Consider the following 16,399-nt stretch of genomic DNA (forward strand, 5'->3'; position numbering starts at 1 on the left):
GAGGCGTCAGCTACAGGAGCAGAGGGCCCAGGCCCTGGCGTGGACACCCTGACACCCCTCACATCACTGGCACAGGGGGAAAGAGGTCATGCAGTGACGGATGTTAAGGTGTTTGGCATTGCTTCTGTGTCCACCTGTCTGTCCCTGACTCACTGTAGGACCTGGAGTGAGTTGGCACCCTATCTCGGTCTCGGTTTCGCAGTGTGTACAGTGAGGCTGTTGATTAGACGAGAAGTGGCAAACAGGGCTCTCTGCCACCTCCAGCCTGTTGGAAATGGCCCCTAAGGGCCGGTTGGGAAGGACCTAGAGAGAACCGTGGCTTTTTGGGAAGATGTGCTATGGTCGATTGGTAATGCCTGCTATGGGCCCAGAAGGGGGTGGGGAAGCACGTGTGAAGTGCAGTCACTATCTGGGGCTAGGTGTTCCCAGGGCGTGACCTCTGCTCTGCATTCTCTTGCAGTCCTGGTGGAACCGGATGTCCAATCGATTCCGGAAGCTCAAACTCATGCAGACCCTGCCTCGTGGGCTGTCCAGCAACCAGCCGTTGCCCTTCTGTGACGAGCCGGAGCCAGCGCTGGACTCCACAATGAGGGCGGCCCCCCAGGACAAGACAAGCCGCTCTGGGCTCCCCGATGTGGCCCCCACAATGAAAGACAATGGTAAGAAAAAGCTGCATGTGTGGTAGAATTTCCAGAATGGTCAAACGCAAGTCCTCTGCCCTCTGTCCTCCCTCCTGGGCTGATGACAGAGGCAAAGTGATGTTGGAATGTGACACTTGAGCAGGGTGGCTGGTCTGACAGGGACACAAATTCTGTCAGCATGATGAACAGGGAAGCTAGTGTCTAAGGCCCCAGGTTCCTGTCCCATTGGCCCTGCTGAGGGACCTCCTCCCTCTTGCCTTTGCTGTCAAGGGTGGCTGGTCTCTGGCTCTGACAGTGTTCGAAATAGAATGAGTTACCTGGGAGAAAGGGTGGTGAGCTCCCCACCGTTGGAGGTATTCAACAGTTGGATGATTTTGCCAGGGCGCTGAAGGAGGTCGCCACACTGACTGGGATTAATTAGATCAGGTCCTTCTGACAGGCAGACTGCGTGCACCCAGACTGGCACCTCAGCACCGCTGTCCGAGACAGACTGTCGAGCCGGGTCACTGCGGTCTGACCCGGCATGACAGTGGTTTATGGGAAAGCTGAGCACGCGCTCTGAGATTCCTTTTAGATGCTTTCCTTCTCTTCAGATATTGACTACCAGTTATTGTTAAATATTTAATCACCCGGGGGAGTTGGTTCTCCAGGATGGAGGCCGCCTCATCTCTCATCCCCCTGCCAGGAGCTCATGGTGGGGGTCGTTTCAGGAAACTTCATTTGTCCCTCAGGTCCCGGGAGCACGAGAGGAGAGAAGGAGGATGTGCTGCTGACAACCATGGTGAGTGAGGGCCCTTTGGAAAGCGCCTCAGTCCCCGCCGGTCGGTAGGCGATGGGTTTACGAGGAGGGTGGACGTTCGTCTCTCTCTGTGGTGCTCACAGGTGGGGTGATGTCGACGCTGTAACAGGGTACAGCTCCGGCACCGAGGAGCGGGACGATCCCGCCCTAACCCACGGGGGAGGCTGCGCAGGTGCTCAGTGCTGGCAGGGAGTCAGCACTGACGACGGGGCGTTGGAGGAGCAGGACTTGATGGGTGACACTGGACCCTTCGTTTGGGTTATGGAGAGCCGGGGGAGAGGACTCACGGGGGAGGGTTCTCTTTCCAGCCTGAGAGGCCTCAGTTTCCTCATCTATAAACTATAGGTGTATCAGGATTAGGTTCATCTATGGGTACCAGAAGTTCCCAAATAACAGTGGCATAAATAAGACAGTGGCTTATTTCTCTCAAGTAGAGTTCGGGATTGGTATGTCGTTTCATGGAACTAGGGACCAAGGTCCCTTCTACCTGTTGGTCTCCAATGCATGGCTTTTATTACCAAGGTCACCTCTTGGTACAAGATGGCTGCTAGAGCTCTGGCCATTACTGCCTCATTCTAGCCAGCAGGAAAAATGAGGGGAGAAAAGGTGGCTGTGGGCATGTGCCACATGTCTTTAAAGAAGTTTTCTGAGAATTCACACGGCACTCCTGCTTGCATCAAATCAGCCAGAGTTTAGTCACGTGAGCCTGTCACGCTGCAAAGGAGGCTGGGAAATGAAGTCTTTGTTCAAGGTGGTTTCGTGCCCATCTAAACATCAGGGGTGTCTGCCAAGGAAGATGTGGAAGGTGGATACTGGGAACAGCTAGCAATCTCTGACGTCGGGGACGCTCTCCCTCACAGCTGTGGTTCGTTAATAAAATCATCCCCAGGAACGATTTTAAATAAGAACTTCCCAAGGAAGTTGTTAGCGTATTGCCCAGCCCAGAATGAGCTCTCGGTTATCTGCTGTGTGACTTTGGACATCTTACCTCACGTCTCTGGGCTTCCTCTGCTCTTCTCTGAACTGAGCCTCCTGGTTGGGGCTGGACTCCAGTCCGTTTAGCTCTAAGACCCTGATCTGGAGGCTGGCCAGGAGAGGGCAGCATTGGAGAGGAGAAGGGGCAGAGGCGCTTCTGGAGGGGCCTCAGGTGCCACAGGACACGTGGAGCCGAGTGTGCCGAGCCGGCTCCGCCCTCTCTGCCCCCGCCCTGCCGGGCCCAGGTGGGACTGGCCGGCGTCTCTGTACCCCGACTGCGACTGCGGGTGCTTGTCCCGCCCAACGTTTGATCACGTCGTTAAGCAGCAACAGTGACTTTCAGTGTGAAGACAGAAGTGCTGTGGTTGAAATTTCGGAAGAGGCAGTAAAGTGTAAAGAAGCAACGTAGAGTCACCGCCCATCACGCTGGCGGTCACGGTTGGCCTTTGCCGCGTGTTCTTTGGAGCCCCCTGCCTTCCAGCGTCCGTGACTATGATGCCATTTACGTGTAGGAACAGCCAGCCCCTCATGCAGCACTCAGGAAGCACCAGCCGCTCTTCCCAGCGCTTTGCCCGCATCCGCTCATTTGACCTCCCGACGGCCCGCGAGGGAGGCGCCGTCTTCCCGTGGGTGCTGAGCGTGTGGCATGACCACCTGTTCCGTGTCCTAAACGCTTTGCAGCCACACCACGTCTCGTGGCCGCGTGATGCCCCATGCTGTCATGAGATGTGTCTGACCGGCCAGGGGCGCTGACCGTTTGGACTTTGGGGTTTCTAGTTGTTGTTTTAACAGCTCTGGTGAATGTCCTTATGCCTGGGGATAAGTACCTAGAAACGGGATTCCTGGGTTGATGAGAGAGAGTTTACAGCAGTTCCCAGTCTCTCCCGGGAGGGGCGTCCCTGTGGTGTCTGCATTGCGGGTCGGTCCCCTTCCCTGCCCCCTCCCGTGGGCTGGGTGAGGTTGCCCAGGTCCAGCAGGGCAGCGCCGGTTCAGGGCTCAGGAGAGCTCAGATCAGGCCGCTGCGAGCCCTGGGTGCCCCCCTCCGTCTTGGCTCCCCTGTCGCTCCTCCGCGTGCCCTGTCAGGGGCGCCAACGCGCCCGCCCGCCCCTCGGCAGGTGGAGGATAGCCAGTCTGCCTGCCGGTGGGCGTTTGCGGCATCCTTGCGAGATGCCCGCCTGGCTCCCGAGGCGGGTTTAGCCGTGGGAAGCCCTTCCCCGCAGAGCGCCATCTGGCAGCGGGCTCACTGTCTTTTCTTAATTAAAGTGAGTGTGGACTGTGTGAATGCTTTTCCTTGACAACCTCCAGTCCTCATCGTGTGGATTCTGTACTGACCCCAGATCACATTTTCAAAATTTAGATTTCAATTACAGTTAGAAATGTCAGCGGTGGGAGGTGTGGCTGGAGCAGGAAGGGTGTGATGGCATGGGGAAGGGAGCGTTGGCCGGGTTCACAGGGTGCTCGCCTGGGCCCCCTGGGCCCCCCAGTCCCCCCGTCCCCTGCACCCCTCCCCCCAGAGGCCCTCAGCTCTGTCTCCTTGCAGTCCTGCACACTCGTCCCGCTCCTCTGGTCCCCAGGCCTTTCCCCATCCTGTCCCCTTGGTCTGCATTGCCCATTCCCTCGTTCTCACTGGGCCAGCTTGCAGTGGCCTTCAGGCTCCCTCCTCCACGACGCCCCCTCTGACTGCAGGGACAGGTGCCGTCCCCTGCACAGCCAGCTCCCATGCTCACCCTCACAGCATGCTGGCCCCACCTGGCTCCGCCCTCTCTCCAGCCGCGTCGCGTTCTCATCGTGCTGCTGCAGAGAGAGCCAGGAGCAGCTGGCAGTGGGAGCAGAGCAGACGTGGGCACGGCCCGGCCCTGGGGGCGCGCTGAGGGCTCCACGCAGGTTTCTGGCTCGGGCAGGGACCCGGTGGGGTGCCGTTGTCCAAGAGGCAGGGAACCTGGAGTCTTCTTCCGAGCCAGGCGCCCTCCTGGGCTCGTCTAACCCACGGCCCGTCTTTTCCAGCTTCGAAACGGAGCGCCCTTCACCAGACCGCCGAGCGACAAGCTGAAGGCTGTCATCCCCCCTTTCTTACCCCCTTCCAGTTTTGAGCTGTGGAGCTCCGACCGGTCCCGGACGTGTCACACCGGGAAAGCAGACCCCATGAAGACCATGCTGCCCCAGAGAGCCAGCAGGGGCCACGCAGTGGGCGTGGGCGGCGGGAGCACAGACAGTGTAAGTCGCCAGGCTGGCACGGGCTGACGCATCACTCTCCGCTCACTGAAACCGTGGGGTGTCGCAGTCAGAGGGGGCCTCACCCACTAATCCAGAGGGGTTGAAGTTTTTATTTACTTTTAAATGTGATATCCTTTTGTCTGAGGAAATCCTAGAGGAACTTAGTAAGTAAACAGACAAAGGAAAGGAAAGTGGGGACTCCTCTTCTCCGTTCTCTCTCTGGAGCCCTGGAGCTCCACGGAACACAGTTTGGAGACCCCATCTAATCCACCTTCCATGCAGTAGGTGAGGGAACTGGGACCCAGAGAGGGGGAGTGTTTGCTGCAGGTCACCCGGCAGGGTGGGGTGGGCCCAGAAAGCAGGTTCTTGGTTTCTAAGCAAGCTCCACATTATATTATTCCTCAGGTCCATGACCAAGAGCAAACACTAGGAGGCAACTGTGTGTACTACTGGTGTTGTCTTGCACCCAGAAGGAGCATGACTTCTGTCCTTTCGACCACAGTGGTCTCTGATTTTGGGGCCCTTGCGTGTCTGTGTAATGACTGAAGTGATCCCTCACTGTGGGAGACTGTCTCCGTCTGTGTCGACTGTCTCTGTCCCATGGGTACAGTACATGGGCAGAGTGAAGACGGGGGTTCAGGACCCGGCCCTGCCCCCGTGTGCCAAGTGACTGGAGAAGCGCGGGGCGTCCATCTCTATAAAGTGGGGCTGGGCCCCTGTGCTGGCTGCTGCCTCCCAGGCTGTCTTGAGAGTAATCACCAGTGGGAGACCGAGGGCCCGGCCCTGGAGAGCTCGGAGCGGGCCGGGCGGGGCTGTGCTTGGTCTGCAGCATGGGAGGAGCTGGGTGATGCTGAAGGCAGGGTGGCCCCTGGGGTCCGTGTCACGGGGCTCAGCCTGTGCTGACGGTCGGGCTGTCTGCAGGTGGAAGTGAACTCCCAGCTTTTAGGAGGCCCCTAGCAGGCTGGGCACTGGCAGCAGGGACGTGTGGGTGGATGCAAGCCTCGGCTGGGGGTGGGGAAGCCGCACTCCAGGTCCCTCCCCACGGGGATTCTGTGTGTCCAGAGGAAGGAACAGCAAACCCTAACCCAGATGCCCGCCTTGTTCTTGCAGGCTCCCGTCAGAGCAGTTAAATTTCCGTCTCTCTCCAGAAGCCCCGCCTCTCCCACCAACTCTGGAAACTTCAACCACTCGCCTCATTCCTCAGGCGGCTCCAGTGGGGTCGGGGGCGTGAGCAGGCACGGCGGGGAGCTGCACAGCCGCTCCGGTGGGTACCTGGGCAGGCACTTGGGGGAGGTGGGAAAATCTCTAGGGGCCCAGGGTGTGCACTGCCCCCTGGGCTCGCTCTGCAGACAGTTCCAGAAACAATGGCACACGCTGTCTTTCTCCTTCATGTGGCTAAGGGATTTTTCAGTGGATTCACAATTCACAGTGTCTTTTATGCATTTTCTTGGTGAAAGGGGGATTGGAGAGGGAGAAAATAAAATCTATAATGCTTTATTTTTGGGAAATTTTATAAAAGATTAGGAGAAATGCATGGTGTTTTCACGGTGTCTGAAATCCTTGAAGGTTAAACATTAGACAGCTTCCCATCCTGCCCCTTCACTGAACAGATGAGGAAACTGAAGCTCAGAGTGGGCAAGAGATTTGCCCAGGGACACACAGCAAGTTGGTGACAATTAGGACTCCAACTGGAGTGCCCCACAGTTATTTTGGACTTACAGCATCCTTTCTAGTCCTCCCCGAAGGCATCCAGGATTAACCAAAACTAGCTTTTCAGGAAGGACACCTCTGCCTTATGCCATTACATAAGGACTGTATGCTTCTTGTGGGGAAAGCTTTAACACCAGATAAAAGCAAAGACTGAAAAAAGGTATAGGGCTCGTCGTTAACACTTTGGTACATATCTTTGCTAAGTATTTTGTGCATGAGGACTAGGTATTTCCTGAAGGTAGGCTAATAACTTGTTGAGCACATGGTGTGTGTCAGGCACAGGCCAGGCCCGTTCAGTGGGTGCCCTCCCTCAGTCCCCCAGCAGCCTGCAAGGGTGTCCTCTCCATTTTAGATGGGGAGCCGGGGCTTGGGAAAGTGAGGTGACTGGCCAAGGTCACAGGGCTGTGAAGGGGCAGAGCCGGGACCTGAAGGCGAGCAGTCTGACTTCCGAGCCCGCCTCGGCCACACACATCGCCGACGTGCAGACGCTGTGGCCTTTCTCCTCTCTGAGCCACCATCGTGCTGTGAACGCCTGTCATGTCCGACAGTTATCTGCAGCGTCTCTTAATAACCAAGCAGCAGTCCGTTCCTGTGAGGTGTCACGGCTTCATTTGCCGGTTCCGTCTTGCTGAGCACTGGGCATGTTCTCGAGTTTGCCCTTGTGGACAGCCCCCTAAAGTAACGCCGTCCCACCTCTGTGCTTGGCACCTCGTCAGTGATTTGCTTAACGTTAGTTCTCTGGAATTTGCCAGTTTTTGAGGCTTTTGATAATTTGCCCTCTAGAAAGGCTCAGTTTATCCGTGTAAAATGTTGGCAGCCGTGCCTGGTACACACTCCGTGAGTGTCGGTGGTCTGTGGTCCCCTCCAGCCCCGCCCCAGCCCCGCACCTTACCGCTTCCCCCCTTTCTCTCATAAGAATGCAGGGTTGCAGGAGACTGGGGGAGTCGCAGGGAGGGATGCATTGGGGTCCGTGGGGAAGCAGCCCCTGAGCATATGGAGGGAGGAAGTTAGTGACAGGCTGTGGGTGAAGCCGGGGAGGTGCAGGGGGAGGCGGTGGGCCGCACGGCAGAGGGGCTGCTGTGGGAAGACAGCCAGCCAGCGTGGGTCTGTGCCTGCTGGGGGCGGAGGGCTGGCCGTGGGTGGGGAAGACCCTGCCACTCGCATCCTCCACCGCCTTCTACCCTGATGCCTTGGGAGTGTGACACCCGCTGGTCCCGGCCGCCTCACGGTTCGCATGCATCGTCCCCTCGTGGTCACCCCTGATGCTGAGCCACACAGGGAGGGGGTCTGGGAAACCACTGTCCAGCTCAGCCAAGTCGGCACGAAGTCCCCCATGCCCACGTCGCTCTGCTCCGGACCCCTGGCCTCATGCCTCTTCCTGTTCCCTCAGGTGGCAGCGTAGACAGTGTCCTGTCCCAAATCGCTGCCCAGAGGAAGAAGGCAGCTGGACTGTCGGAGCAGAAGGCCAGCCATCGGTCAAGTCCCGTGGGGCCGGCGCCGGGCCCCAACCCGCCCGAGCTCCCGCTCTCCCCTGCAGGCAGTAGCCCCGGGGGCAAGGTGCGTGTTCCTGCCAGGGCTGCATACCGGGGCGCAGGGTGGGTGGGCCCCTGCTCTGGGGGTCCTACTCTGCGCAGCCCCGGGGTGGTCCGAGCCGCTGTCAGCCTCTGGGAGTCGCAGCGGCGGGAACCCCACAGCGCCTCTGCGGGAACAGAATTGGCCCTTGCGTCTGGGCTGGTGAATGGAGGGAGCCCCTAGGCTCTGGGTTCCTGGTGCCCCAGTGGAGCAGTGGAGCCCTTTTCCTCCTCTGAGGACCCTGCCTCCGGGCATGACCCCATCTTCATCAGGCTTCCTAGGTGAGTTAAGCTTTTTCCCTGAGAAAAGTCAGATCTCCTGCAGGCCCCCGCCCTTTGCCCTTTGCCCAGAGGAGCCTCCAGGGGTGGTTGTTTCCGTGGGTGTGTGAGGAAGGGTCTTTATTTCCAGCCAACTACTGTTGGCTTCCCACCTCTGTCATTCAAAGTCTCTTATGCAGTTGGACCTGTGTAACTGGTTCCTTTTACAATATAGCTCCAGAAAAAGTTTCTCTCACTTTATACATTAGCATATTATGCATTTTGTTTAAAATTACTTGTGTAGTAGGATCTGTATAATTAAGTTCCTTTTAGAATTCAGCTCTAGAAAAGCTGTCTCTATTGACACTGATACATCAGATGGTAAGAATGATATAATTATTATGTTTCTCTTTTTGCTTTGGCTACTGGGAAACTCAGAGCTACTCATTAAAGTAAGTCAGCTAGTCTGGAGCTTTGATGCATTGTGCTCTTCTCTGTTGTCATGTATTTTCTATTTCTATTTTGATCTTATTAGGTGTGTTAGCTATTATTAACTTCCTTTAACCAGTGTTGGAAATAGGCATCTAAGTTATAAATTATATTACCCCTTACCTTACTTGGATGCGTCTATCATAGCTAGACTATAGACAAGTAAATTCTGATGAAAAGAAATTGACTTTCTTAAAAGATGCATTCGGGAAACAATCAGCTGGGGAAACGACCCAGTTCAACGATCACCTGACACTCTTCACATAATCATCTGCTGTAACCTGGGGGAGCTGTTTAAATATTCAGGTTTCTGGGCTCCACCCAGTGTAACTGAATGGGTCTCCCAGGACAGAAAATGGGGAGTCCGCCTGACCCCCAGAGAGTGTTGCCGCCAGCCCAGCCCAGGCCTCCTGGAAACCACTGCCCCCAGTCACAGGACGCAGGGCAGCCTTTCTGTCAGAGACGCCACAGCCAGATGGAGACACGAAGTGCTTTTCAAAGACTCCCTTAGGAAGAGTTAGAAATGAGTATTCAGAATACAAGCCTCTTGAATCTGGTTCTTGTACTTTGCTTGGAACAGCAGCCCTGTAGTGGTGGGGCATTTGCCAGGCTGGGCTGCCCACATGCGGGTGTCTGAGGAGGCCCAGTCAGGGAGGAGGGCGGGCGCCAGCATTTCCCAGATCCCCAGGAGCCCAGAGGCCCGCCGTGGATGTCAGCTTTCCGTTCTACCCTAAAGCCCCGTGGGTTAAAACAGAAAGCATTTCTTTAGCTTGCAAATCTGTAGGTTGGCAGCTTAGTCTGTACTTAGCTAGGCAGTTCTTGTGGTCTGGGGGGACCACTTACGTGGCTGGCCGTCAGCTGGGGTGACCAGGATACAGCAAGCTTGGGCATGTTCTCATGGCAGTGGCCAAAGGCGTGAGTTGAAAACCAGTGAAGTTGTTGAAGCAGGTCAGCGTGGCCACTGCAGGAGAACAGAGAGTTACAGGGCAAGAGCTGTGGCCCAGGGTGGGGTGGGGGTGACGCTGTCAGTGCAGGTGGCCACACTGGGGGCGCAGGGAGTCCTTCAGATATTTGCCTGCCCCCTCCCCAATAATGCAGCCACACACCGTGTTTCTTTGCTTTTGGCTGAGATAGATCTGTCTTGTAGGATTATACTAATTATCTCCTGCTCAATCGGAAGCTCTATCTGGGAATGTCTTTGTAGAAAAAGCAGAGGGAAGAATATTAATAATATAGGCAGCTTATTGACAAAATCTTTCAAAACCTGAGAGGGGGCCTTCTATTTCCACTCTGGGAAATAGTTAGCTAGAAGGAGCATTAAAGGCTCAGCAGAAGGAAAGGTGTACCTATTTTCAGGCATAAAAACTATTTACCTTAGTCTCCCTTATTATACTCAAGATAATCAATTTTTAGTAAAAAGTACATACAAAAAAGAAAGAAAAACTACACTCCCAAGAAACAAGAAACAAAGCAGTTATCAGAATCCCACTTAGATATGACACAGGTGTTGGAATGATCTGACGGGGAATTTAAAAGAACTACAGTTACTGTGTTAAAGGCTTTACTGGAAAATTGGAACAACATGCAAGGTCGCATGACTGACTGCTTCAGCAGAGAGATGGAAGGTGTAAGGAAGAGTCGAATGGAAACGCTGGAAAGGAAAACGCAGGAACCTAGAGGAGGAATGCCTTCCATGGGCTCCTCAGGAGACTTGACACAGCCAAGGAAAGAATTGGTGAACTTGAAGATAGGGCCCAAGAAATTACCCTGACTGAACACAACGGGGGGAGGGAGTTAAAACGAAAACAGGAACACAAGACACAGAGCGCCCAAAAGTCGTGGGCTGATCGCAGATGCTCTCGCGTACAGGTGATCAGGATCCCTGAAGGGACAGAGAGAGACAGACAGAATGGCAGGCAGAAGGAATATTTAAAAATAATGACTGAGAATTTCCCCAAGCTAATGATAGATACTAAACCACAAATCCAGGAAGTTCAGAAGGCACTAAATAGGATAAATAGCAAAAAGAGCACATCTAGCCACATCATGTTTAAACTACTGAATAAAGAACTCTTAAAACTCAACAATAAGAAAACAACCAACAAATTTAAAAATGGGCAAAATATCTGAATAGACTTCATCAAAGATACACAAATGGCAAATCAACATAGGAAAAGACGTGTAACATTGTTAATTATTAGGGAAACGCACGTTAAAACCATGGTGAGATAGCTCTATACACCAATTAGACTGGCTAAAACTTAAAAATTTTTTTAAAGGGTACAAGTGCTGGTGAGAATGTGGAGCTACTGGAAGTCTCGTTCAGTGCTGGTGGGAGTGCAAAATGGTACAGCCGCCTCAGAAAAGTTTGGCAGTTTCTTGTAAAATTAAACACATGCGTACCATATGAGCTGGCTCTCTCACTCCTGGGTGTTTACTCAAGTGAATTTTTAAAAACTTCTATTCATACAAAAATCTGTTTGTGAATGTCTATAGCAGTTTTTTTTCCCATAATCACCCAAAACCAGAAAGATCTCATTAACACGTGGATAAAGTAACTGTGGTACGTCCACGCAGTGGGATACTACTCAGCAGTGGAAAGGAGCACACTGTTGATTCATGCAGTAACTTGAATGGACCTTAAAGGCATTCTGCTGAGCCAGACCCAAAAGTCTACATATTATGTGATTCCATTTTTTATGACGTTCTGGAAAAGACAAAACTGCAGGGATGGAAAATAGATCAGTTATTTCCATGGGTTGGGATGGGGGCAGGGATTGACTAGACAGGGACAGCATAAGAGAATTTGGGCGATGATGGAGCTGTTTTGTGTGGTACTCTGTCAGTGAGTACACAACTATGCATTTGTCGAAACCCACAGAATGGTGCACAACAGAGTTATTTCTACTGTATGCAAATTCAAAAACAGAACCAAGCAGGAACCAAAGATGATGCAGACATGACCCCAGATCTAACTCTCTTACGAATGGATGACGTAACCATGCCGTAGGTGGTCGGGGAGCTGGATGTCACGTGGATATGGGAAGTCTGAAGGCTGAAGGAACCAGACACAAGCACTGTCCTCTGATTGAGAAGTCTTTTTCTTGCAGCGATGTGTGTTAAATTCTGAAACCACCTTACAGATATATATACTTTTTGTGTGTATATACACTTTACGTATATTCTAGGGTTTAACAAATAAGTAATTGTGATGAACTTAGTTTTTTACTGTCAGAGATTGAATCAAAAGGGAACTGCTAGAACAATCCTCTGGATGTTGATTGAAGTCGGAGGTGTCAGTATAAATCTGTGAATTTGTAAATGTACACATACGGATTGATAGATAGAAAAGTAACTGTGGCCGTGTGTGTCCACATGGGTCAGGATACGTCTTCTCTTTCCTTGCTCTGTCCACTAGAGGGTCAGGAAGCAGTGACATCCCAGTAGCAATGAGCAATCTAGTCCCCAGATTTTGGTTTCTAAGTACCATTCTCCAAGTAAAGGGACCAGGGCCTTGGGGAAGTGGTTTATTCCCATGCTCGGTCAGTGAAATCACAAGGTGAGCCTGACACATTCTGTGGTGTCAGAAAATCAGGAAATGCTTTTAAAAAGAAAGAGAGAAAAAAGACGGGCATGTCAAAGGACACAGGAACCAGTCTCAATGGCCAAAGCTGCGACCCTTTGAGCAGCTGTAAAATAAATAACAGCAGCATTGGATTATAGCCCAAAGAATAAGATAAACATCCACGAGCCCCCACTGAGGTGAGTAAAGCGCTGAACAAAGGGAGGGAAGGAAGCCCTCTTCCTTACAGAAGAATTCCGGAGAATAAATGTGGGGGGAATTAGGGAAATAGCAACTCCCCATTAGAACGTCACAGTGGTAACTGCTCCAGACGAGATCCACCAAAGAATCCTCCGTCAGTGGGCAGGACTTTAAGGAAAAACAAGATAGTTAGCTCAAAATATCTCTTTCAAATATTTATTAATTATAAGGGGAAAAACAGTAACTTCACCATGGAGAGACCTGACAGACAGCACCTGAACGAAGTGATGGTAAGATGTGATGCTCTGAGCCTCCCGCAAGATGCACTGGGAATGGCACATCGCCTCTGTGGTCCTCAGCCCAAAATCCATCCAGAAATCTAATGATGAGAAGACATTAGAGAAACCCAAACTGAGGGACAGGCTGCAAATACAGGCTGCAGGACTCTGCAGAAGTGTCAAGGTCATGAAAGACAAGGCAAGACTGAGGAACTGTCAGAGACCAGAGGAGACCGAGGGGATGTGACAAGTCAGTGTGACATGGGCTCCTGGGCCGGTCCCGGATCAGAAGAGGGCATTAGTGGGACCGCCATGGCCCCTGAGTGGAGTCTGTAGTTTGGCTAATAGTGTTGTCCCAGGTTTAATTTCTTCGCTTCGATAGTCGCACTCTGGTTTCGTAAGATGTTAACATCAGGGAAGCTGGCTGAGGGAGATGCAGGAGCGCTCTGCTCTATCTTTGTGACTCTTTTGTAAGTCTAAAATTATTTCCAAATAAACTTTTTTTTTTTAAAGCTGAGTGACACACACACACACAAAGTGGGAAAAATAACGTGTCCTTTGGTGAAAGGCTGAAGTGACTGGTTTCGATGAAGGGACATAAGAGCAGAAAGGGGCTCGGTATGTGCATGAGCCCCACTGCCAGTTCAGAGCCGGGCTCACTGAGACGTGGGGGCCTCGCCACGGACCCCGGGCAGTGGGTGCAGGGCTGGTCCTCGGGGTTCCTGGCTTCAGGGGCCGCGTTCTCCATCCCACGCCGGCCCTCTGCTCCAGGGGAGGGTGTGCCTGTAACTGTTCTGGTAACGCTCTTTCTGCTCCGTGTGTTTGTCTAAGTAGATTCCGCAGTCCCGGCTAGATTCTGTTGAGCGGATATCACCCGTGTTCCTTGTTGGGGGTGTCCCTTTTAATCATTTCCACCCTCCAGGTGATGGCTTATGAATTTGTCTTACTCTTTCGTGCAGAAACTGGAGACGAGCAAAAGGCCTCCGTCTGGAACTTCGACTACCTCCAAAAGCACCTCGCCCACCCTCACGCCCTCCCCGTCACCCAAAGGGCACGCGGCCGAGTCCTCGGTGTCCTCCTCCTCGTCCCACCGGCAGTCCAAGAGCAGCGGGGGCTCCAGCAGCGGCACCATCACAGACGAGGGTGAGTCCCCCGCACTCCTGAGACCCCAGCCCCTCCTCTTCACGATGGGGACCCTGAACCTTGTAGAAATCGGAATTCTTTCTGATGCAAGTGATAGAATCTCCTCTCAAACTGGTTTAAGCAAAAACAAAAATTAAGAAACTGGTAATTAGTTGGCGCATATAATGGAAGTATCTATGTGTGCTTCAGGCATGTCTGGATCCAGGTGCTTTTTATACCTCAGGTAGGCTCTCTCCAAGTGGTAACAAGGACGTCTCCCAGCAGCTTCAGGCTTACTTCTTCTTCATGCTAACTGAGCCACTGCAGCAGAAAGAGTGATACTTTTTAGTAGGTCCAGCAAAATCCCAGGGGTAAAGGTCATTGGCCCACCTTGGCCGTATTTATAACGACTTGAATCATTTGCCCATCCTTGGCTGTTTCTGTGTCCACGGGGGTAGGATGTGCTTATTAGCCAGGCCCCAGGTTGTGTGTCTGCCTTTGGAGCTGGGGTCGCAGTCTGCCCTGCTGACGCTGTGTGGACTGAGAGCAGGAGAGAAGAGGCCCCTGAAAGGAAGATTAAAGTCCTGTTTCCAGAAGGAGGAGGGGCTGGATGCTGGGCAAGCAAAAGCAGTGGATGCCCACTGCAGCCAGGAGAGCACTGGAACCTGCGTGCATGAGTTGAAAGTCCTTCCCCTGGGCATGAGGAGGAGAGGATGATGGAGTGGATGGCAGGCAGGAGTGGAGGCCTTGCAGTGAGGCCCCAGACAAAGACCTTAAGATTCAAAAGATAAAGGGAGATGCAGAGAAGAATACCGTCCTTTAAAACTGCCCTCTGGTGGCACTGGGGCAGGGGCGCAGCGGGGAGCGGAGCTGTGGGGCGAGCTGGGCCCAGGCAGGTGCGGGTTAAGGAGTGTGGATCAGAGAGGGAAGGACATCTCCTTGGGTGTGCGGGCCTCACGGACGCGTGTGCAGGCATCTCGCGGGCATCTCGCCGCAGCTGCCGAGAGGAAGGCGCCGAGCAGGCTCTGCCCAGGTGCCCCGGAAACTCCGGGTTGGGCTACCATTGGCGTCCTCTTTATTTATTCTGGGATGTGTAGTGCAATCCTTTATGAAGCTTTAGAGGGTCGCCGGCAGCCCGGTCCTCCCAGCCTCCCTGTGGGTCCTCAGCTCCCCACTCACGATTCTCCCGGCTCGGGGCTTTCAGGAATCCAGACCCTGGAGGCTCAGTCAGGGCTTTGTACCCCACCTTTTCCCAAAGAAGAGTTGAGAGAGTGGATATCTGCACGCACGGGCTACGCCCACTCTGCTTCCCTCTCACTCGTTACCGAAAAAGATTTTCAGGGCCCCAGTTGGGATAACAGGAGGACCCAACAGTGATTTTAGGTTAATTTCTCTGGCTTGGAAAGCCTAGTTTTCCCCTCTGGGGGCCTGGGGCCTGGGGCCACGAGCCTCTGTCCCGTGGGACTAGATTTTCACAGGACAGGGCCTACGATCCACCCCAGTGGCTGTTCTTTATGATGCTATTGTGGGAGACGTGTGGCCCCAGTCAGGGACCCCATGCCCTGCCCATCATCCTGCCCCCGTCCCTCTCTGGACTTCTCCACTGGAAGTGATGAGGCCTGTGACAGTCACCTTCTCAGCCTCACGTCTGCCCATGAAGGCTTCTCGGGCAGGTGCTGGGAGCCACGACCTGTGCTGGGCGTTAGGGTGCCTCACTCAGGCCGGGGGGTCAGACACATCCAACATTGTAATGTTAAATGATTGTGATGCAAGATGGGATCAGACCCGTGTTCGCAGCAATGCGCGGAGTGCTGTGGCAGCCTCCGTGGAGGAGCAGGCGTTCAGGCTGGGCCACAAGGGCTGAGCAGAGATGGGGCTGTGGTGGGCCAGGGGCAATTGTTAAATTCACAGGAAACGTAGGAGCTGGTGATTAAACACAGCTATTAAAAGCCAGAATACAACAATGACAAAAAATATGTATGAAAAAAGAAAAAAAAACACTTCAAATTACGTGAACTTATCATAATTATATTAAGTATAAAAGTTTATGGTATTTAAAACAAAATGTATTATTGACTCATTTTTGCGTGCATTTTACTAGTATCTGTGCTCTTGAGGTTGTTTACACTCTGATCGATACCGTGGGATACTATACAATGACGTTACTACTGCGCATCTCTCCCCAGCTCCACCTTCAGGAAGGTCACATTGGTAGCTTGAAGTCAGCCCTGATGAGGATACTTACGTGGAAATCAGCAATCACCACCAGTCAGGGCTTGATCTCTTGTCTTATAGATTGTCTAGACGTAATCTATAAAGTGATGGAGACGATGTTAATTATGCAGATGGAACTTAAAAGTATCATCTCTTCTATATTGTGAATAGCACAAAAAATTGAGAGGGTGTTCTTTCGGGGTTTGAAAACCATGATCTCGCTCTGCAGTGGCTCCCGTGAAGTGCCAGCGTGCGTCTTCGTTGTTTCATCTCATCCTACGTGTTCACATAAACGGAACGATCAGCCAGCAGTCGTGGTGGAACTCTGCTCACTGACTGTGGGAACAAGAGTAGGGCAGAGATCA

At 53.0% G+C, this 16,399-nt stretch overlaps 1 protein-coding gene across 5 annotated transcripts in view; it reads left to right on the top strand.

Annotated features, from left to right (window-relative positions):
* ANKS6 (ankyrin repeat and sterile alpha motif domain containing 6) overlaps positions 1 to 16,399 on the top strand; it is a 52,181-nt gene that overhangs the window by 20,298 nt on the left and 15,484 nt on the right. For all 5 annotated transcript variants that reach the window (XR_011506327.1, XR_011506325.1, XR_011506326.1 and 2 more), the window contains 6 exons: positions 461 to 659; positions 1,373 to 1,422; positions 4,420 to 4,629; positions 5,740 to 5,893; positions 7,730 to 7,896; positions 13,658 to 13,841. Coding sequence is in view for 1 of the 5 variants with exons in the window: in XM_044779150.2 (XP_044635085.2) it covers positions 461 to 659; positions 1,373 to 1,422; positions 4,420 to 4,629; positions 5,740 to 5,893; positions 7,730 to 7,896; positions 13,658 to 13,841 (964 nt within the window). In the remaining 4 variants the exon portion in view is untranslated. The remainder of the gene's footprint in view (positions 1 to 460; positions 660 to 1,372; positions 1,423 to 4,419; positions 4,630 to 5,739; positions 5,894 to 7,729; positions 7,897 to 13,657; positions 13,842 to 16,399) is intronic.

This window comes from Equus asinus, chromosome 10, assembly GCF_041296235.1.
Source record: "Equus asinus isolate D_3611 breed Donkey chromosome 10, EquAss-T2T_v2, whole genome shotgun sequence".
NCBI lineage: Eukaryota > Metazoa > Chordata > Mammalia > Perissodactyla > Equidae > Equus > Equus asinus.